At 37.5% G+C, this 24128-nt stretch overlaps 2 protein-coding genes across 3 annotated transcripts in view; both read right to left on the bottom strand.

Annotated features, from left to right (window-relative positions):
* Nucleotides 1-6778, bottom strand: part of LOC121519666 (choline transporter-like protein 5-A) — a 36025-nt gene extending 29247 nt beyond the window's left edge. For both annotated transcript variants that reach the window (XR_005992729.1, XM_041802468.1), the window contains exon 1: nucleotides 6575-6778. Coding sequence is in view for 1 of the 2 variants with exons in the window: in XM_041802468.1 (XP_041658402.1) it covers nucleotides 6575-6665 (91 nt within the window). In the remaining variant the exon portion in view is untranslated. The remainder of the gene's footprint in view (nucleotides 1-6574) is intronic.
* A 4656-nt stretch (nucleotides 6779-11434) lies between these two features.
* Nucleotides 11435-24128, bottom strand: part of LOC121520026 (epidermal retinol dehydrogenase 2-like) — a 42971-nt gene continuing 30277 nt past the window's right edge. The window contains exon 7 of the mRNA XM_041803235.1: nucleotides 11435-16087. Within this exon, the coding sequence (XP_041659169.1) occupies nucleotides 15988-16087 (100 nt within the window). The 3' untranslated portion in view covers nucleotides 11435-15987. The remainder of the gene's footprint in view (nucleotides 16088-24128) is intronic.

Genomic DNA, 24128 nt, shown 5'->3' with positions numbered 1-24128 from the left:
CCTGACCTCAACCCCACTGAGCCGGGGGGGGGGGGGGGTAAACTCCATATTAAAGTATAAGTATTTGAATTCAATATCAGTTAACATGGTCATAAATTAGACCGTAACACCTTCAGTGTTAGAGTGCCGAAAACCCCTCTTATTCATATCATCATGTCAACTATTTGCTTGGGATGTCAAACTTTTAATAAAAATGCTCAAAACGTCCTTAACCCTGCCACTCAGACTTCATCCAAAAGTTCATACAGGTTATGGTTCTAACATGGAGTCATCCAATCGCACAGATATTTTACTGGGACCATATCAGGTAAAAAAAAAACACACATCTATTTATCAGAGTGAGTTTTTCTCCGCAGAGGAAGGAGACGAGACGGAAACATCGCAGAGAGCCCGGAGGATCGCTGTCAGACTCCACAGAGTCAGAGAGAGATGAAACAGAGGAGGAGATGAGATGTAAATATATTCAGATTTTAGAGGAGTCCTGAGGCAGTGAAGGAGTTCTCAGACGAGAAAAAATAATCAGTATGTTTACCTTCACAGAGAAGTCAAGCTATGGATATATGTCTATACCAATATTTAAATAAACTACAGTCTTCATACCAGCAAGGATAAACAAGTATTGACTGATGCATGCTGGTTTTACCATGGGAAAGTACCTGGGGCCTTGTGTCCAAGGCTCCTCGAGTTAATCATTAAATGTGTTCATCAGGTAGGAGGATGTTTAAAATGATTCTCAGTGATGAATGTCTATGTGTATTTCAAATGTTTTTATCTCTTCTTAATGTTTTCTTTTTTTGTATTTTTTATGCTGTTTCCACGATTGAGGTCAGCTACAGGCTGTGGTTGCTGGGCAACATGATATCCGAACATGTGGACCAGGGTCAGAGTCTTTGGGTCCTTGGTCCTCCCGTTCTGACTATCCTCTTGTGAGGTCTGGATGCTGAATGATGGACAGAGACGTTTTGTGATGACTTTTGCACATTTTTTGATAGCGTTGTAAGGCCGTGTGTCTAACGCTAACAAACTCAGAGGACCGGGAATGGGAAGGGTGGAAAAGGCACTTTTATGGGCACCTGGTGCACCTTCCATGTCCTGATCCAGCTCACCAAATACAGGGTGCCTAAGACAAGGTATACTGAAACCAGGCCTTTTGGGCAGCCATGCTCACCATGAAGGGGTCAGCTGGACGGATACCCAGAGAGATGTGGGCCTGGAGAGGCCTGGAGGATGGCCATCAGAAACAGTACATGCAGAGATTATGCAGAGATGCTGTTGGTTGTTTTGTTGTTTGGTCCTTTGTTTTGATGGATTCTGTGGCTTTTTTACTTCTATTTCCCTCTGCACATAACAAAGCATATTTTTAACCTTTTTTCCAAGATGTAACACTGGGCTTTCATGCCCCCATTTGTGTTTTATCACTGTGGCTCTGTCATGACATCACTGTGATGAAAATACTCAAAAAATTTGATAACTTGTGGAAATAATTGAGGTAATGTAAGAACTCCACTAAAAAACAGCATTAAACAGGTTTACCATTGTTTTAATTAATTTAGAAATGTCAATGAGAAAACTCCACGTATCGTCCCTTTAAACCGTTGTCTGTTGATGAAGTTAATGACGCTCTAACCGTGTGTGTTTATGTGTGAGTGGTCAGCTGATGGTATTAGAGGACAGTAATGCTCGGTAATCTTAATCCCTCTGAGACCAGAATATCCTCAGTCTGCTCACACAAAGAAACAACACCTTCACTGACAGGAGATCCTGAGACCCGCCAGACTCCAACGGAACACCTCAACAGCCAACTGGACCAAAGGACTCCATTCAGCAGACGGTCATCTGATATAAACTACTTTAGCCCTCATCAGGTCCAAACTTCTAAAACCATCTCTAAGTCCAGATGACCAAAACCATCATCAGGTCCAAACCATCAAAACCATTATTAGGTCCAAACTATTAAAACCATCATCAGGTCCAAACCATCAAAACCATTATTAGGTCCAAACTATCAAAACCATCATCAGATCCGGTCTATCAAACCATCACCAGGTCCAAACCATCAAAACCATCACCAGGTCCAAACTATTAAAACCATCATCAGGTCCAGAGCTACAAGAAGCATCATCATGTCCAAACCATCAAAACCATCATGAGGTCAAAACTACGAAAACCGTCATCCATTTCAATTTTGTTTTTGCTAGTTCTGGACCTGATGATGGTTCTACTAGTTCTGGATCTGATGATGGTTCTACTCATTCTGGACCTGATGATGGTTCTACTAGTTCTGGACCTGATGATGGTTCTACTCATTCTGGACCTGATGATGGTTCTACTTGTTCTGGACCTGATGATGGTTCTACTTGTTCTGGACCCTGAAGATGGTTCTGCTAGTTCTGGACCCTGATGATGGTTCTACTAGTTCTAGACCTGATGATGGTTCTACTTGTTCTGGACCCTGATGATGGTTCTACTAGTTCTGGACCCTGATGATGGTTCTACTAGTTCTGGACCTGATGATGGTTCTACTTGTTCTGGACCCTGATGATGGTTCTACTTGTTCTGGACCTGATGATGGTTCTACTAGTTCTGGACCTGATGATGGTTCTACTAGTTCTGGACCTGATGATGGTTTTACTAGTTTGGACCCAAAGACTGTTTTAGCAGCTTTTTACCAAGAGAGAGTTTTAGTACTTTGGACCTGATGATTCTGAGGAGTTTGGAGGTCATGATTGTATTACTAGATTGAACCTTGTGATGTTTCTTAGACTAACCTTGATGATTGATTATCTAGCGTCAGCTTGTCCCATCATTATAAAGACGAATTTACCGAGTGTCTGGTTATTCAGTCACCGGTAGAGAAGGAGAGCTGTGACTGAATCATATTAGGTTATAAAAGACAATAAATGATTCCCTATGAGTTATCCAGGACTCACATTTATGTCAGTGTTGTAACAAACAGGTACTATTAGGGTTTGATCTTTATTCTCTTGTCATGATAGCCCCACTAGGCTGTCTTTAATCAGACTAAGTGTATTTCAGACTTGCACGCAAGTAAATTGGTTTACTGTTGCAACACTTAAAAACATGAGTCTGATTGGTCCATTGCTAGGGAATAATCGGGAGTCAAAACAACAACAACTGACATCCTTATGGCAAGGTCAGACTGCACCATATAACCATGGTTATGTCCTGATCCAGCAGTCGTAGAGTTTCAGCTCTCACTGGTGGTGAATGTCGATGGTTTTATCCTGTGTAGAGTGTCACAGTGAACGATAATTAGGGCCTTATTAGGGACTCCTAATGACATCCTGACAGAAAGTCTATCAGGTTTGATTTTTCTTACTGCCTGCTCCTTCACATCAGTGATGTTGACCAATCAGAGCACAGTGCACTTGGCACAGTGAGGTTGTTGCTGTGGGATGAAACTATGAGCTCTGATATGACCTGAAGTATTTCCAACAGTTTTCAAAGCCAGAGACATCTTTCCATTTCAGGAATGTAATACCAGGCATCTGATGGGGTTGGCTGCCACGACAGAGCTGTTATTACAGAACATGATATTGTTGCAGTGGATATGCTGCATGTCAAAGACCGCTACATAGGAAGTGTGAACTGCTACTGGAAGCTGCTGTTCTGTTGCTGTACTTCATTCATGTTTGGTGCTGCTTATTTGTGATGGACCTGGTTAATCTGACATCAGCTGCATATTCTATCGCTTAAGCTAAAGTTACTTTTAACCAGTAATTTCAAGATAAAATACCTTTACATCCAGTTATACGCAAATCATAATTGCAAGTTGACCAAAGTCAAGAAAACACAAAGAAAACTAAGAATGTTTTTAGGATGGGATTATATCAGCAGTGGGTTACCAATGTGAAGTTGGTTTACACAATATAGCTATAATCCATGTATCTTAAACAATTTATGGAGCTAAGTAAGCCATGTAGATAACATAGCTTATGTAGCTAACATTAGCCTAGTGAGCCTTAGCTTTAGCTATGTTATCTACATGGCTTCACAAGCTAACAAAACTACGTAAGCTACGTTTGCTATATTAGGCTACGTTCACACTGCAGTTAAAAGTGACCTGAATTAGATTTTCTTGCTCACATGAGACTCGTATCTGATTTTTTTTCTGACAGTGTGAACAGCGCAAGTCACAATGACCCTGACCTTTTCAAATCAGAATCAGGCCACTTTCGAATGTGGTTCAAAATCAGATACGTGTCTGATCTTTTGGAAGTTGACTGCAGTGTGAACAGGCAAACAAAAAAATCTGATCTGAGAAAAGATCAGAATTGAGCATTAAGGCCTGCGGTGTGAATGTAGCCTTAGAATGTTTTCATGGAGAAAAAGCTTTTTTTCCTGCAAGCACAATGTTTACTCAGCTTTATTAAACATTTCAGGTTTTGCTGGTCAGGATTTTAGTATTTAACATTTGGTATCCAGACCCTTATCTTAACCCTCACTCTAACCTAACAGAAAGTTTATGCATTTTTTTTTTTTAAGTTTTAGGGTGTTGTTCCACTGTGACAGATGTGGCGTTGCTTTAGCTTTGTGAGCGTGTAACCTTTGTTAGGGTGCTAGTTTCAGAAAACATAGCATTAACTTAAATGGGCTTGCTTGCTTTGTTTTTGGCTACTTCAGTTAAGCTATGTAGCTACATTACTTACGTTATCTGTGTGGTTTGGTTAGCTTTATGTAGCTACTAAAGCTATGTAGTTAATGAAGCTGTACATTGAACATAGTTGAATGAAATGCTAAGGAAGCTAGATTAGCTACATAAGCTAAAAAGGTTAAGTAGCTATGTAGCTAAACCCAAAGCTAACAAAGCTACATTGGCTGTGTAAATAACAAAGGTACATAAAATAGCTAAAGCTAAAGCAAATGAAACTATGTTAGAGTATGCTACATATGCTAAAGCTAGATCCATTTTAGCTAACAAAGCTAAAACAGGTTTATACATAATTTACTCCCAATTTTAGACTTCTGTTTATTTTTCTGATTTATTTTATAGAGGTGGCTTAGTCTGTAATGGTTGCTATGTGGTTATTCCATGAATTTAGCTACAAGACTTTGTAATCTTAACCTTCACTCTAACCTAACAGAAAGTTTATCCAATTTTAATTTTTAAGTTTTAGGGTGTTGTTCCATTCTGACGGATGTGGTGTTGCTTTAGCTTTGTGGGTGCGTCACCTTTGTTAGTGTGCCAGTGGGGGGGCCTAGCTTTAGAAAACATAGCATTACCTAACATAGGTTTAGTTGCTTTAGTTTTAGATACTTTAGTCATGTAGCTACATTATTTATGTTATCTGTGTGGTTTGGTTAGCGTTATCTAGCTACTTAGGCTATGTAGTTTAGGTAGCTATATATCTAACATAGCTGAATGTAATGCTAAGGAAGCTACATGAGCTAAATAGGTTAAATAGCTGCGTAGCTAAATCTAATGCTATTAAAGCTATGTTGGCTCTGTAAATAAAGGTACATAAAATAGCTAGAAGAAAAAGCAAATGAAACTACATTAGATTATGCTACATATGCTAAAGCTAGATCTGTGTAAGCTAACAAAGCTAAAACGGGTCCATACATAATTTACTCTTGGGTTAGACCTCTGATTTTTTGTTTTTTTTTTCTGTTTTATTTCATAGATGTTGCTTAGTCTGTCATGTTTGCTATGTAGTTGTTTCATGAATGTAACTACCAGACTTTTTTATGAATAAAGTTGAATTTTAAAGAAAATGTAACACTGGAAATACATTTTATGTCACTTTCGTTTTGACAGGGACTGTGAATCACGTGAGCAGCCTGCAAGAGGGAGCTCCTGAGAGCACAGCGTGCAGCCAGACTGTCGTTAAAAAAAGCAGTAACGTTCCAGCCGGTCCTGGTCTCCCCTACATTTGATCAATTCTATCACTATCATATACTGAATACATCGGGGGTTTCTGATTGGCTAATCAGTGATAATAATAAGCTCAGGTACATCATACTGTTCAGTTTGAAAACAGCTCTCACTTTATTTAAGTGAGGAGCAGAGGGAGTCATGGTACAAACTCTGGTTACTCTGAAGAGAGCAGACAGGCGGCCATGGCCCACAAAAAAATTACCTCAGAAATTTGGAGCCAGTTTGGCTTTGAGAAGCCCAATCTTGACTGCACACATGTAGATTGTAATCAATAATCTCAGAAATATTTTAACATCAATCAAAATATCCTTAACATGATATTCCCCATAGTAGAGCAGCCCTAGTCTGCTTTTAGGTGCATAAGCAAGGTTTTCTGGATGGCTTTGGAATATTTTAGTATCTAATATTGAAAAGGGTAAATAATTCAGAAGTTAAGTCTGTATGGAGGAGTGGAAGATTCAATCACCAGAGAATCAACAGTTTATAATAAATATGTCATATCCTGTATTGATGGTCTTTTAACATATTCATAAAGATAAATAGCTCTATATTATCCTAAATAGCCTTCATCCTGTGCTCATTATCAGACATTTAAAGGTTAAAACAAAGTTAAAAACTAGCTGTCCTGTCAGCGTGTGGATGTTTGGTCATGTTCGGTTCAGTCCCGGTTCTTACCGTACAGCGAAGCACGCGGAGCAGCAGAGCCGGAGGTCTCACTCCGAACGGCGGTGGAGGAGCGTGGGGAGTACCGGCGGTAGGAGAGCATGATGGAAGAGGAGGAGGAGGAGGGGAGGAGAGGAAGGAGAAGAGGAGGAGAGGAGTAGAGCTGTGTGAGCACAAAGAAAAGATGAATGAAGACGAGACGGCTGAGGAGATTTACGCTGCGCTCTCTCTCTCTCTCTCTCTCTCTCTCCTGATTTAAGTGGAGCGACACGTGCGCTCTGTGGGTGACGTCACTCCAGGTCGTATTTTGCTGAGCAGACTACACCTGTAAAAACCTGCAGGTGCCTTTATGTTGGCCTTTTGTTTACGTATAAAACACTGACATGGACTAACAATGAACTATTAAACCACCACTCGTGTTTGGAGGATTTAGGAGCTCGATATGAGAATAAAATGTACATAATCAAGTGTTAAGATGCATATTTTGGCATCAAACCAGCATAAAATGATTATTCAAATTGTAATCTGATCGTTTAATCTGGTCATTTTAATCCTGTTTCCTCATGTTCACTACAAACATCATCTTCCGTTTTTGATTCAATCTTTATTTTCTAAAATGTTTCTCACGTTTGAATTTATAAATTCTGCACAAAGTCTGGTTATCATCACAGTTTCCTGTCTGAGCTCTGTGGGTCTGACTGACGCTGTAACACCGCCACCTGCTGGCTGAACACATGAATCACAGTCACTGACAGCCAGAGCCAATCACTGCTCTGACCGGGGCTTAAACCGGAAGAACGAGGACAGACGAGCTGAGACGGGGTCAAGACCTGTTCACAATAACATGAGAAAAGAAAAGAAAAGAAAAGAAAAGAAAAGAAAAGAAAAGAAAAGAAAAGAAAAGAAAAGAAAAGAAAAGAAAAGAAAAGAAAATACACAACAATAGAATAAAATGGAATAAAACAAAGTAAAAAAAAGAAAAAAATAGGGCAAATAAAATAAAATTGAATTGAATTAGAGAGTAAAAAGAAATGAAATTAAATAAATAAGAACAAAGAGGAACAAAAGAGTGTAAAGTGAAGTTAAATTAAATAAGATATATTAAAGTAAAATAAAGCAGAGAAAAGTGAAATAAAATGGAAAAACACAGAGTACATTGAAATAGAAGGAGTGAAATAAAACAGAATAACATGAAGTGAAATAAAATTTAATAAAGGGAAATAAAACAAAGGAACTTTAAAAAAGAGTAGAGAAATAAAATGAAATATAATCGAATAAATTAAGTAGAAGTAAATTAAAATGGAGTTAGTCAAAATAAAATAAAATAAAATGAAGTGAAATGAAATAAAATTAAGTGAAATAAAACTGAATAAAGTAATATGAAATTCAGTAGAGTGAAATAAAATTAAATTAAATTGAATGAAGGGAAATGAAATTGAGTAAAGTAAAAAGAAATAAAACAAAGTGAAATAAAATGAAATAAAGATAAATAACATAAAGCGAAACAAAATTAAATTAAATTATAATAGATAAAGAGAAATAAAATTAAGTGAATTAAATAAGAGGGAGGTAGAGTAAAACAACAGAAAATTAAAGAAGAAAACTGATTAAAATAAAAAAGGAAAGCTAAATGAAATTTGAAAAAGAATAAAGAGAGTGAAATAAATAAATAAAGTTTAGAAAACTAGAATAAACTGTAGTAAAGTTAAATAAGAAAAGTAAAATTAAGTAAATGAAATTAAAAAAAGATAATTATGGAAAGGGAAGTTAAGTGGAAAAAATGCAGTAAAATAAAACAAAATAGAGTAAGGCAAAATAAGATTATCCAAAAATGAAATAAAATAAAGTGAAATAAAAAAATGTAAAGTAAAGGAAAAGAAAGCAAAGTGAAGTAAAGTCATAGAAAATAAACCAGGACAGAGTAAAATAGAATAAACTAAGCCAAAATAAACCAGGACAGAGTCAAATAGAATAAACTAAGCCAAAATAAACCAGATAAGAGTCAAATAGAATAAACTAAGCCAAAATAAACCAGATAAGAGTCAAATAGAATAAACTAAGCCAAAATAAACCAGGACAGAGTCAAATAGAATAAACTAAGCCAAAATAAACCAGATAAGAGTCAAATAGAATAAACTAAGCCAAAATAAACCAGGACAGAGTCAAATAGAATAAACTAAGCCAAAATAAACCAGGACAGAGTCAAATAGAATAAACTAAGCCAAAATAAACCAGATAAGAGTCAAATAGAATAAACTAAGCCAAAATAAACCAGGACAGAGTCAAATAGAATAAACTAAGCCAAAATAAACCAGGACAGAGTCAAATAGAATAAACTAAGCCAAAATAAACCAGGACAGAGTCTAATAGAATAAACTAAGCCAAAATAAACCAGGACAGAGTCAAATAGAATAAACTAAGCCAAAATAAACCAGATAAGAGTCAAATAGAATAAACTAAGCCAAAATAAACCAGGACAGAGTCAAATAGAATAAACTAAGCCAAAATAAACCAGGACAGAGTCAAATAGAATAAACTAAGCCAAAATAAACCAGGACAGAGTCAAATAGTTTTAAGTCATTCTCTCTGATGATGTTGGGCTCAGTGTTTCCTGCTGCCTTGTGTCTGAACTTTGGTCCCCATCATTACTGTACGTCTGTTAGAGAAGGTGGTTGGTTTCTGTCATACAACAGAAGGACGGGTCATTGCTTTATCTTTATGAGTTTTTTTCCATGAATTTTCTTCTTATTTCTGTTCTCTACAGACTCCAAAACATGTTTGTAGGTTTAACCTTCCATTTTATGGATTCATCATGTTTTACCAGTTTATGCACGTTATTCAGCTGAAAGCTGCTGGTTTGATGATTGATGTAACCTGTGTTAGTTAACACATAACTGTTTATCACATGGAAGGAACCTGCTGCAAGAACTCCTTCATGAAAGAGATTTCTGTACCTCAGTGCCAATACTTCAGGCTAATTAAAGGTTAAATGACATTTTAAAGGTACAAACTTAAAGCTTAAAGGGTTCACTGCATGGATAAACATTGCTGCATTTGTTTGAAACACACTTTATATCCATGCAATCACTTATTTATCTTTCATATTTTTGCTTAATTGACATTACTTTGTAGGAATCTGTTTCACTTTCACATTGTAGAGGGTTTTTGAATCTTTTTTTTTTTTTTTGCATCAAAAAAGCCAAAATATATTGGCCATGACTGATTTATAAAGCAGTAAAAAGGTAAAACACTTTAAGTGTCTTGGTTGTTGTCAAAGAACACCCACAAGATGGCAGTAAGAGCTCAGACAGTGGCTGTACAGTGAAACTACATTTATGTTGAATTGTTTTGTAAAGTGAAGTTTTAACCATTTCTTTATAGTTCAGAGAGCTTGTAGATGCACATTTGGTCTTTAAGGATTCATACTTAATACTAAAATCTGACCTGTTTCAAGAAGTGAAACTTCCATATGTTCTAAATTTATTTTTTTATTTTTTTATTAATATTTAAAGATTTCTTTTCAAATCTTAACTGTTACGGTTTACAGCTCACAAAAAAAGGAAAAAAATGTCAAAAATCCACTATCTTGAAATATCAGAACATCACAAAAAATCAGTCCAGAAAGGATTTATAATACAGAAATATTGGCCTTCTGGAAAATTATTTTCATTTATGCACTCAGTAATTGGTTGGAGCTCCTTTTACACAAATAACTGCATTTATGTGGCGTGTCATGGGGGCGATCAGTCTGTGGCACTGCTGGGGTGTTATGAAGCTCAGGTTGCTCTGATAGCAGCCTTCAGATCGTCTGTATTGTTGAGTCTGGTGTCGCTCATCTTCCTCTTGACATTTCACCAGAGATTCTCTATGGGATTCAGGTCAGACCATGGTCAGTAAACCAGTTTCTTGTAGTTTGGCTTCACTGTGAACAGGTGCCAAGTCCTGCTGGAAAAGGAAATCAGAATCTCAGCAAATGGAAGTATTAAGGACTCTAAAGTCTCCTGGTTGACGGCGGACAGCGTTGACTCTGGACTTGAGAAAGCACGGTGGACCAACAGCAGCAGATGTCATGGTACCTAAAACCATCACTGACCGTGGAATTTGCAAACACTGGACTTCAAGCAACTTGGATTCTGTGCCTCTCTGATCCTCCTTCCGGCTCTAGGACCTTGATTTCTAAGCCTGTGATTCAGGATTGGCGTGACTTTAAGAACACAAATATTCATTTCCTGGACCCGTCTGTGTGGTGTCTCTTGATCCACTGACTCCAGTCTCAGTCCACTCCTTGTGAAGCTCCCCTAAGTTCATTAAATTCTTTGTTTGACAATCCTCTGAAGGATGAGCTAATTGTTTCTTGAGTACTTTTTCTTACCAGTTCTCTCTTCCAGTCAACTTTCTATGAATCTACTTTGATAGAGCCTCTGAGAACAGTCTGCCCTTTCAGCAGTGACCTTCTGTGGCTTACCATCCTTGTGGAGGGGTCAGTGAATGTCTTCTGGATTTTTGATTTTCATGAGCTGTAAGCTCTAAGAATCAAGATTTAAACAAAAAAGTCTTGGAATAATTCCATTTGTACGAGATGAATGTAGAATTTATAGAAGTTTAGCTTTCTGAAGTAAATCAGCAGGAAAAAAATGAACTTTTACATGATTGAATATAACAATATGTCACACTATATACTGTTACATAGGACTGGACAACAAGCAGCAGAATTCCAGGCATGGAAAGATGTTACTAACATGAACGCAGAGCAGCCGTGGGCAATCACACTCTGCATGGTAAAAAAAAAGAAAAATCATACTTGATGTGAAAATGGTAAAAATATAAAACATCACACCAAGAATTAAATGAAATAAAAACACAACTCTCTGATCTTATCCAGAACTTTCTTTATGAGTCAATATGTTTAAGGCAACAAGTGAACATTCTCATACAAGATCAGCTACAAAATTAAATGACACATGAATTAATAACACTTTTTTACAAACCACCCTATGCAGACATCTATGCAAATGTTTGATTTACTCTGTGTACCTGTGATCATGACTTAAATTTAGCTTGAGCTCAAGAAATAAAGATGATTTCACAAGAAAAACTGTGTTTTTTTCAGGTTAAGATAAATGACCTTTGCCAGCCTCAAACATTTACAGGACTGTTGAGTTAAACTAAACCTATGGATACATGTCTACTTAGGGCTTCTGTTGCTCCATATAAAGCAGTGTTACATATGTTCTCAGGTACATGGTTACAGGATGTTTGTCCCATCACAGGGTTGAACTTCAGAAGGAGGCAGGAAGTGAATTCTGCATAGAGAAGTGCTATCAAAATGACGTTTTGTGCTGTTAAGAAATGTGCGGACTAAATGAAAAGGGGAAAAAACAGCTTATTAGTCCTGAAAGTCGTGACACTCTCAGGCAAAATAGTGGCATACATGGATCAAAAGCCTGGAGTCTAAAGTCTGGAGGGGTGGAGTCAGGAAACGCTCACATATGGTCTGTTCCCACCAAGCAGTCTGGTTTGTCCAGTCCAGTAAACCCTTACTGTCGTGATGGGAAATGCGTCCCTTTTAAGAGATTTGGACCATTTTGCTCAGCTCAGTAATAAGAGCCGGCCTTTTGGCACCCATACGTCTCTTCCTTTGGTCCCTGTCCCCTTCTGTTGAGTATCCTTTGTTGGCAACTTTTGGAAAAGTGGGCAGACCTGGCAAGGATTGAGGGTTTCACTCCTCGCCAGGACTATTTGGCATAAATGAAGGCAAACAGCACCGAGCTTTACCATCATTCCATCCTCTGCCTTTGATGAGGTCATCCTTTGATGTCTTAAATAAACTTCAGAAAGATGATGTCATCCTTTGAAGATTATAAAACATTCAATTTTTGCCTTTGAAGATGATGTCATCCTTTAATGCTTTAACAGACTAACTTTCCTTCCTTTACATTGATTCCTAACTGCTGTTCTTCACTTCCTGTCCTCCATCTGATATACACTGTGATCACATGACTATAAACAATTCATTTAACTGAAATGCCTCGGACCGTTTCATGCTGATAAATGTGCTTTTTCTGTGTGATAATAATCTGACCTTAAAATCTAAATAAATGAACGCATTCAGTTAAACATACGATTACTTCATAAAAATAACTTCATTTTTTTCTGAATATCACTTTCATATATGTAGTGTCTACTTGAGGAATATAATGACTATATTCAGTAATTTATCAGAAAATAGAGGTGCAGATTTAATGGAAGCAGTGTAAACAGAGAGCGCCTGATGCTGCGTATTATTATACACTCTTGTGCTGTTAAGACATATTAATGCTATCGATCTACTCATTCTAGTAATGAAAAAAGCTAGCAGGCTAGCATGATGCAATAGCTAACAACTTCAGTGACTAACATTGTCAGTGCTAGTAAAGATGGCTGGAAAAGTGATTGAGTACCTTTAACAACACAACATGAAAATTCATTTGGACCTTACATTATTTTTTTTAACTGGACTTGAAATAAAAACACGTGGTTTTATTTTCCCTGAGCGTGAGCATTATCTCTGGCACTTTCTGTATTTAAAGAGTTACTTAACCCCAAGAGCCCTTCTCTTCAGATGAAAACCTATGTATCTGTGTGTATATTAGTGTATTTGTATTTGTTTTTAAAATGTGCGTACAGCTGCCCTCTACAGGTGGAAACGGTCTAATACAACTGAATTTTTTTGGCTGATCTGGTGCCCTGTGATGTATGTGGCATCATCTGTCATCACCACAGAGCTTACCAGTTACCACCCACTTTTTTCAACGACTGTTAACTTTATTAGTAGCAGCACACAGCTGAAATTCATGGCTCCACCTGTCAGAGACCTTGCTGTGACCAGTGTTGTTGACCAGGATCCTGTATATATTATTGTTTTTCACTCTTGTTGCTCATGGTAAGCCTACCTGGAATGGTTGTGACATGATGGCTAATGAACAAACTAAAATATAGTATAGACTAGATGATAAAAACATAGATATGCAATGTCAAAATGACATTTCTTTCAATTCGGATAGAACAGAGCTTCAGTTACTCTTTAAAAAGAAATAACGAGGAATGTAAAACATAAGTGAACATTACACAGAGTGCTATAAAATCACAGCTAAATTATAATTCAGCTGTCATAATGAGGAAGATAACATATAGAAGAATTTAGGTACTTGTGCTCTTATTTTCACATGTTTTTGCAGTGAAAACAATTATAAGAATTGTTTTTCTACAAAAAAATAAAAAATAAAAAGGCCTAGCTCCACTTTACTCTCCAAATATTGCCAATGTTTTTGTGCAATCTAGACGGTGTTCTTGGAGTCTGTTTGTTAAAATATGACTGACTGAAAATCCCTGGTGTTTTAAAGGCTTTTAGGCCGATTCTCCTACATTTTTTTTTGTTCTTGGACATTTATGTCTCCTGTTCCCCCCTACTTTAGAATTGCCATCATACCTTGAATACCAGCGTATTAAAAAATATGATACTGGGTAGATTCTGAGAATGAATAATATTTACAGCCAATATAGGCCAATATTTACAGCTTATTGTAGCTGAGGACGATATTTATACTTGATATAGGCTCATATTTTAAGCCAATATGTCAGTTGTAAATATTGGCAGAAATGTTCATATATCTGCCAGAACCAAAAGTTAACATTTTAACCAAATATCTGCTGATACCAGTGTCCTGCCAATATCATGCATCCCAAACAATTTTTTTTTACCAACAAAAATTGCAGACAAACTTCTGCGTATTGTCTTAACTGCACAAAAACACAGTCCAAATGTTGCCAGTGACCATGATGTTGGCTCTATTACAGCCTGTATGATTGCTGTAGGATCAATCAATCTACTGGAGACCTTCTTCACATTTCTGATGGTTGTGAAATCCTAAAATATGGGAAAATAAGGGCCAAAGTCAAAAAATAAACACTCTTAAACACCAGCACCAAGTTGGTATGAAATCATAACTCAGCCTAAGACTGATACAGCGTTTGTGTTTATACTGAATATATACTAGATTATATAACTCAGAATAATAAAAACATTATATTTGGGTTTGTGCTATTTTCTGGGTTTTTAAGTGTTTGACTCATGGTTTTGTCTCGGACTGATGACACATGGTTACATCATCACTGTTGGTCCTCAAAGAGCGGCAGTGGGCGGTCCTGAGAGGTCCTTATAAGCATGTTTCATATTCATGACACCAACGCTAAAGCGTTAACATGATCCACCAGGAGGGGTCCTTCTACTGCCTCAGCACCCACACAGAGCAGTGTTAGCTCTATTTATGGATTACATTTTAATATAAGCTTAGATAATGTTACAATGATGATTAGGAATGTTATTTAGAGGCGTTACTGCTGCAAAACTCAAGAGCACTGTTCAACGCTTTAAGCGCATGACTACAACTTTAGTTTAAACATGCCTTTGTGCTCTGAACTGCCTCATTGTTCTTAGATTTTCTCTGTTTGTGCTCTAAATAATCGCTTGCTCTTTAACTTTAGTTGCTTGCTCAAATTTCCTGCACTTATTCATTCTCCTCTTTTCCAGGTTGATTCTGAGTGTTTTGAAATTGACACAGAACTTTCTCTGTGCGCGTATAAAACTTTCTCTGCACAATTAAAAACATTTTTTTGCTCTTGGATCTTTTTGATGAACCAACCAATAGGAAACAGGTAGAGAGGATTGACCAATCATGTTAGCTCTGCCTGTTGTTGCTGTGCTGCTCTCAGGAAGACATTTGCTTTGATCTCACTAAGAGAGTCCCAACATTCTATCTCATACACACTCATTGTAAAAGTCTGAGAGCCAAAAATCCCCATCAAACTTTAACAATCTGTAAAATCATCTTAAAGCGAAATTAAGTATGTAGAAGGAAATGAGTTGGATTTATAGAACTTGTAAGTCAACGAAGATGTGTGTGTATGTGACAGAATGTTGGGACTGTCTCAGTGAGATCAAAGGAAATGGAGAACAGCACAGCGACATCGGGAAGAGCTAACATGATTGGATCTCTTTCATGTTGGTTGGTTCTTTAAAAGAATGTTAGAGCTAGTTTAATGACTGGACTAATCCTTGTTTGTGGGCTGACGGAGGCGTACAGTGAAGACTTTCACGAGTCTTTAACATTGTTTTTCAGGTAGTTTTGAATAGAATTAACTGATTAATGGCTACTGAAGTTAGCACCATAGACATTTCTTATCAACTGTGCCCTCCTGTTTTGATTAGTATTCAAGTCTGAACCTCTGAAATGCAGCTTACATCACAGTGGCACAAACCAACCCTGTGCTACGACTGTTAGACCCTACATATTTATTAGACTGATTTATGCTTAAACTTAAGATTAGAACAGGTGTTTGTGTGGTTTCTTTCAGTTATCCTTCACTCCTTGTCCACGTCGTCATCTTCACTCCTGTTTCCCTCTGGAGTGTCCCCTGAATGTGTCCATGAGGTTGAAGGCTCCGAGGTACTGACCCAGCAGGATGCCCTGTTTCATGGGGAGTATGCTGAGGAGACAAAAATACACAGGTAGAATGTTAATGCAGGTTCCTCAACACCTTTATACCTGCAGCTGTTGACGGGTTAGACAAGTAATGAAGTGTGTCCTGTGTTTAACAAATGGGCGATACTGGTGATATTCATAGTTGTCCAGTGTTTTTTTTTCTTTTTAAGTCCAGGCAACCAATTTTTGTTTTGAAATAAGTAATATTAAACCGAGAGAAAATCTGTTTTTCAATTATTGTTTAAAATTAGAAAGAAAAATATGGAACAACCTCTCCTTGGTCCGTTCAGGCTGTTGATATTGGATTAAGAATCTTGTTTTATATTTTCTATTTCTATTTTTTTGTTTTTCTTTTTTTCCCCCATAAAAGACAGAATAAGTGAGAAACAGTTAATTTTTCATGCTATCGTTTTAATGCTCAGATCAAAGAATGGACGACTGATGATGTAACATTCTTTTCCATTAGGTTCTTTGCAGTCATGTGATTCTGATGATACGTAAATGTCCGTTAGGGGTCACGAAGTTGGAGACCACCATTAGGAATGAATGGAAATAGAGGAAAGTTAGTACTTTAAAGCTTTAAATGGGCATGTATACTGCAACTATCATCAGAAAAATACTACATACCAGTGGCGGACGGTGCATTTTTCTTCATGGGGGCTACAACAAAATCCAAATTTGATATGTTATGTATGTGAGGTACATCAGAAGATGTTAATACATTGAGTGTTAAGTTATATTAATATGCCTTTTTTTACATCTGCATTTGTTTGGTGGGTGAACAAATATTAAAATAAGATGGCCATAATACAGAGTATAAGATGGAGTGAAGAAAGGCCGTTCACAAATGAGCCTGTGCTACGTGAGCCACGGTAGCTAGCTCCTGTTTGAGTGCCAGTTTCCTTTCCTCCATCCTTTGCTGTTATCTAATCCACATTTAAAAAAGCCAAACTGGTACCAGATGAAGAGCCATTTGGGAGCCAAACAACCAGCTGAGCTGAGCCAAATGATCTAGATCTCTTAAAAGAGACTGATTTCCTGTCACAACAATCAAGGCTGGAGGTTGGTGGGGCAGACATCAAGAGTTTAAGGTGCTAAACCATGGCAAAACTGGGCTGAACCAAACCAGGCCACTTTGTAAAAAGGCTTTAAATGGAGGCTTTCTAACTCCTGTCTCCTGCTGTTTCCCTGTAAGTTTTAGTTTTTTATTTTTGCCTGAATATTTCACCACTTTCAGGACACAAAAGTAGCTTAAAAATTAAGAATGTTCTCCACTGCTGAGTGGTGTCATCTGCAAAAAACGTATTCACCCAAATAGGATAAAAAGAATGTTACAGCCCCAGCGTTCCATTCTTTGATCTTCCCTTTTGATCTGAAATTAAAAACAAGAAAATGGAAAACTAACCATTTTTCACTCACTTATTTCTTTTTGGAAAACAAAAACAGAGAAACTAAGAAAAATAAAACGTGATTCTGAATTTAAAATCAAACTTACTCAGAGTCAAGGACAGGGATTTCCATATCTTGCTTTCCTGTTTTCAAACAATTATTGGGAAACAACTTCTTCCTTGATTTTGTGGGTGTCTTGTGGATGTTCTTTTGTGTTGTTTCTGTCCTCAAACATTTTCCATCTGCCATGTCGAGCTCCAGCTGAGATAACGGTTTCTGCTCTTCATCTTCTAACAAGGAAACCACCATAATTCTACACAAACATCAGCAGAGCGGTGTGAAGCCCTCTCTCTTATTCTCCAGCTTCAGCCATGTGTACAAAAGTTGTCAGTGTACCGTGTTTGTGTAATGTCGACATGTTGGAGGTCTGCCTGCATTTCTGGTGATTAAAAAGAAGAAACGACCCTTTATGCTCTGCATGAGGCATCTAGGACTTAAGCTTTCTTCTCTGTGGTCTCAGTCAGCTTTTAGTACTGTTGGATTTCTACTAAATCAAACTGATGAAAATATCAAAACTACGGCATCACGACCAACACTGGCAGATTCAGTCTACTTACAACAATACATTCTGTTATTTTAATGACCTGATTAAAAAGTACCAGAACTTGAAACACTTACAAACTTTGGACACATTACATTGTGTGCTACAGCGCCAATAAAAAGTATTCACCCCCTTGGATGTTTTACCCTTATATAGTTTTTATAAATCAATAATCATCAATACAGTTAAACCCTGCTCTGGGAGCAGCCCAGAGTCAAAAGTTTATGACAACAACAAACTTAAAGAACAAGCATAGCGACTGTGGAGGAGGTATTGATAATGTACCTCTTGCATAAAAGACAAAAATGGAGGCAGCATTGTAGGAAGCCAATTAGCACAACTTTTCCTCAAAAACGTCCGCCATTGTTACCTCTTCTTCGTGTCTCACTAGAGCTACGCATCGGGTAGTCACACTCCCAAGTTTTTTTTTTTTTCAAATCCTCTGCCCTTTCCCAAATGCTTAGTACTGAAGGTTTCCCAGATGGATGTGTGAAACACATCCATCTGGCGTGTCAGGTTACACTGAAATGGGAAATGTGATAATTTTCCAACACAGCTTGGCCAGGCCAAAGAATCTTCGACATAATTTCTTCTGAATCAACAGTGACGGCTGTATTACAGCTTCAAACGTAGACGAACATTTCATGGTTTCTGGTCTTAAATGTGAGCTGATGAGCCGTCTTAGTGCGAACGTAAACAGGCTTTGTTGAAAGTAGTATGAATCAGAATGAGGCCTTCAGCACGTGTTGGCGTCTCGTGAAGGACTAATAATCATCTGCCCGACAAAAGAATGAGCAGAGACAAAGCTGATAATCCGGCTCATTATTCCAACATGGAGGACAAAAGCTTTTGTGTCGGATAAATGGAGGTGACAGAGCAGACGCTTTGTGGTAGAGAATAATCAGACAAACAGCTCGTTCGATTCTCAGAGCGTCGGAGGATAAAACATGGAGGCTTTCACTCATCAGACTTAAAGATCAGTTTATTACTGATATCAGACTGCTGTTGGTCATTTAGGTCAAGTGATGAACGCTGGCCTCCTTCTAGCAGAGATAATACAGCTTAGGGTTGTTGTTATCACAATAATCACAATTACTCATTTAAAGGAGTTTTTGTATTGTTTATGGTTTGCTTTGAAACTGTCAGAAGTGAATCACTCAGGATTTAAGGAGAGTATGCTGGGAGGAATCCAAACTGTCTGGGAGGGGAATCATAAAGTAATAACTGTCTATTAGGACTGCACAATTAATCTATTATCAATCAGAATGTTGAACTGTGTATTTACATAACTGCAATAAAAGCTGCAGTTATTTTACTATTCAGTAGTACTATGCAGGTTTACTAAAATGGCTGCAGAAATGCCTTCAGGTTCATAATAGTGCCACCATTGAACTTTGTAGAAGTACCTTTATTTCTAAAAGAGGAAAAACTTTTTAAAGTTACTTTGAAAGCACTAATAAAAAATCAGGGTTTGTATTAATTATGCTTCTTAATATTTGCATGTTTTGAGTTCAGAAATACTCAAAAACTATCTCGATTCTCTGCACTTTTTATTAGAAGCATTAGAACTGTGCATTGGCAAGTATCTGGCGATGTGGTAAGTATCAGGATTTGGAAAAATAATCTAATTGTGATATTTTGTAAGTTCCCCATTTTATGTATTTGTCAATAAACATAAGCAATAATCATTTAATAATATAACCAACACAACAGATTAAACTATGGGTGTACAATTTTGCAAAAAAAATCTTATTGTGATTATTTTGACTAATAAAACAAGTTTAATATGAATTGCTGTATTGCAGGGAATTAACATTTTTATGTCATTCTCATTTAGGTTAAGAAAAACGTATATTAACTTAAAGTAGGAAAGGAAAGTAGGACTTTTTTAAGCTATTCTAAAAATCATAAAACCAGAGTGAATGCCTGATGTGTGGGGCATAATGTCTCTGCTGTAAAAAAAAGTTTTAAACTGGTATTTTGACACACATTTCAGGTAAAAGAAATAATGCACCTTCTGTGATTTGAAAGTTGTAGGAGGCCATGTTGGGATTTAATCTAAATTTCGATAAATTACCCAGCTCTAATATATATATAAAGTTATATAGTCCTTATTGATACCACTATCAGTACTTTCTTTAGTTTGGTGGAAAGACAAAATGAGGACAAATATTTTAACTACAAGTGGTCTGAGCTGAGTAGTGTTTAAGTTAAAAAGCTATGATTCAGTCTGTCACAACTATCTTATATCCCTCAAAAATAAACACATATTCACACTGTAATTATGGAAGCTTCTCATCAAAAACAACATTTTCCCATTTTTATGTGATATTTGAACACATCATAATATATAGAATACAGTTGTCTAATTTACTGAGGTTACCTGAACGCATCATATTTTCTGTCTTTAGTTAATAAAGTTTGCCAAATAACTTCAGTTTTGCCAATTCCACCGCAGATTTCTACACTGGATAAATATTGTTAACAAACTGCACTTTTCAGCATTTATCTGAGCAGCCGATGAAGAAAACTGTCCCGAAGCAGCTGAAGAGAGCGTTATGACCATGGCTTGATCCTGTGTTGTTGTTAGCGTCTTCGCTAACATTTGCCTGAAGGTGGAACTTCAGACTCGTGCTTCGGTGTAAAGACAGTTAATCACTGCAGCATGGTTTTATGTTAACTAGCATTCGCTGGCTTTTTAAAAAGAAAATTGCTGTTAAGCAGACCTGGGTCTGTCTCCTCACTCATCGCTGCTGGCTGTGTCTGACCCTCTCACCTCTTCACCTCCAGGCACGTAAACATCTGCGCTGGAGGACTACAGGAGCAAACTGTGGTCAAACTTAGTCATATGATTAAATTGCATTATTAATCACAAGCGTTAACGCGTTAATGTTAACAGCCCTAATATATGTTAAAAAGCTGTTTTTACACTAGAAATAAACTGGTTTACAGCCCGGTTGAAAAATCAAACGTGTCTCATTAGCTAATGTCTTCATGTCCTCTCATGGTAGTGGGGTGAATTTTTTTGTACCACATACATATCAAGGATAAACCTCACAGCACACTGATTGGCACATCTCATTTGATTGACAGGTCGCTCGACAGCCAGATGCTACCACCAGAAGGCTAGCCTTAGTGTTAGCTTAGCTGACAGGAAGTCAAGCTCAGTGGGCAGGCTCTAGTCTGCTGTTAGGTTGATCCAAAGTTCGGTTGAGGCAGCCATTTCAATATGGAGGCCGCCACGGATCGGCTTCAAAAGCTGTTTGAGTCTGCCTATAATAATCAAGGTCCCACAGGCTTTGTCCAATTCTGTCTATGCTCTAAACAGAGAAGGTGAAGAAGAGTCAAACTTCCCCAAAGTCTACCAGAGTAGACAGTAGACAGACATTACCACTAGGTGTATTAAAACCCCACTCCGCAGCACAACTCCTCAGTATCTACTCAGGACTTAAAATACATTTTAAATTCAATCTTTAGTTAGTTATTAGAGTAGATTTATAGACCAGTACCTTTACTGAAGTCATTTTTAACCAAAGTACCTGTACTTTTCCAACTCTATCTCTATCATAGAGGCACCAAAAAGCCCAAAAATACATCTTAAAAAACAGGGGAAAAAGTCCATTAATAGTCCTAGCAATGCTAATAATAATTATTGAGTATGTACTTATGCAAGTATGTTTTAATAACTCTAAACATTTTGAATGGATTCAGAATATGGAAACAAAAAGGAGCAAAATAAAAAGATGATGAAGAAGAGCAGAGGTGAGTAAGGAGAATGTGCAGACTAAAAAGAGCCAATCTGTGATCGTCTCCATCATAGATCTCCAGCAGATGTCTGAAACTGGACCAGAAATCAGCAGCTCTTCGTTCATGAATAGGAAATTGTGCTCTGATGATGAAGAGGTGAGGAGGTTACACACACACATCATGTCTAACACCTTCACCTGCAGAGAGAGCAGCATGACGGATGGAGGGATGATTGTGTCAGAGATAATGAGATACTCCAACACCACACAGAGACATGCTTTCACATGATTCATGTCACATGTATGATACAGATGTTAAAGGTTTCTACCTGAGAGATAACGACGACTGCCTGACTAGGACTGTTCTTTAAACTTCAGTCTGATTTAAACTTTTGATTAGCGACACAGAGCTGATCCAGACTCATGTCCGTCATCAGGGGTATACATCTTAAAAGCTTACAACTGATTGGCTTGTCCCAATCAGAGGACCAATCAGCATTATTTGAGAGCGTGGTTTAGTTGAAGTGACTGCAAACCTGTAAACAATGGCGGCCAGTTTAGAGAATAGCATGGATGCAGCTATAGCAGCAATTTCATCAGAACTGGACATTTCTTTATTGAAAGAAGTGCGAAGAACCACCAAAAGATTTTCCTGGTGGAAGAGACGTTGTTGCTCTTCTCCTGACCGGCTTCAGCAACAGTTTAATTTCCCAACAAGCTCCAAGCTAATGAAGAATCCTGGATTAATGTCGACATCAACTTATGTTGTTTTTTACTTTTGGGGGCTGTGCACACCTACGACATCTTGGCCTGTAATAGATGTGGTAGCAAAAACATTCATCCCATCACCTTCAAAGTTTTATTTTGAAAGGTTCTTCCCTTCCCAAACACCGTCTATGGCAGGGGTCATCAACTCCATTTTCACAAGGGCCTGCTTTTTCCTGACTGACGCCGTGGGGACCAGACATTGAAATCAACTGAAATAAAATCCATACTTATGTCTAATTAAAATTTTCTTATAAAAATATTATTTCCTTCCAAAATTAATGGAACTTTAAGCCTTTAACAGTGAGATCAGTTCCTTTCACGTATACTGCAGCCAGCCACAAGGGGGCGATTGAGGCATTTTACGCATTTCTTTCTTCTCTAGATGTTTATCACTGAGTTTGATGCTAACATGCTGTGTTGTGATTGGCCAAAAACACAAACAGGAAACAGATTTGTGAAGACTCTCTCAAATAGCCTTATGTGGAATATTATTGCAGAAAACTGCAACTTTAGTCAAGATAACTATAATAAGTGTTTGTTTATGATGCCACATTACAGAAATTCTGATGTGCTTCTAGTCTGATAAGCTGCTAGGTTGAATTTTTTCTTTAAAATTAAAGAAAAAAAGTTACACCATAGCATGCCATATTTTTGCCTTTGAAATTTTATTTAAGGTTTTAAGGGGTATTAAGGTATTTAATACTCCTGGAGGCCGGATGGGAAGTTGTGGGGGGCCTTATGTGGCCCCCAGGCCTCCACTTGATTATCACTTGTCTATGAGGTTTTACCCAGATGGATGTGAGACATGTCCCATACTGTTTCCTTTTGTTGCACATTCATCACACTTTAATATTTCAGATCATCAAACACATTTTAATATTAGACAAGGATAATGTGAGTAAACGCAAAAAGCAGTTTTGAAATGATGATATCATTTATTACGGGAAAAAGACATCCAAACCTACTTGGTCAAATGTGAAAAAGTAACTGCCCCCCTTAACCTAATAACTGGTTGTTCCACCCTTGGAGGCTACAACCACAAAAAAAGTTTTTGTAAAAACTGGCAATGAGTCTTTCACATCACCTTGGAGGAATTCTGGTCCACAGAATTGTTTTAATTCAGCCACATTGGAGGGTTTCCAGCATGAATGGCCTGTTTAAGTTCATGCCACAGCACTTCTATCTGATTTAAGTCCAGACTGTGACTAGATCACCCTAAAAACTTCATTTGCTTTTTAAGACATTCAGAGGTGGACTTCATGGTGTGTTTGGGATCATTGTCCTGCTGCATAACCCAAGAGCGCTTGAGCTTGAGGTCACAAACTGATGGCCGGACATTCGCCTTCAGGATTTTCTGGTAGACAGCAGAATTCATTGTTCCGTCAATCACAGCAAGTGGTCCAGGTCCTGAAACAGCAAAGCAGCCCCAGACCATCACACTGCCACCACCATGTTTGACTGTTAGCATGATGTTCTTTCTATCAAATGCTATTTTTACTCCAGGTGTAACGGACAGCAAACCTTCCAGAAAGTTCAATGTT

Source organism: Cheilinus undulatus, linkage group 13 (genome assembly GCF_018320785.1).
Source record: "Cheilinus undulatus linkage group 13, ASM1832078v1, whole genome shotgun sequence".
NCBI classification, from domain to species: domain Eukaryota; kingdom Metazoa; phylum Chordata; class Actinopteri; order Labriformes; family Labridae; genus Cheilinus; species Cheilinus undulatus.
Note: the sequence above shows the minus strand (reverse complement) of the source record. Positions and strands in the feature narration are given on the sequence as shown.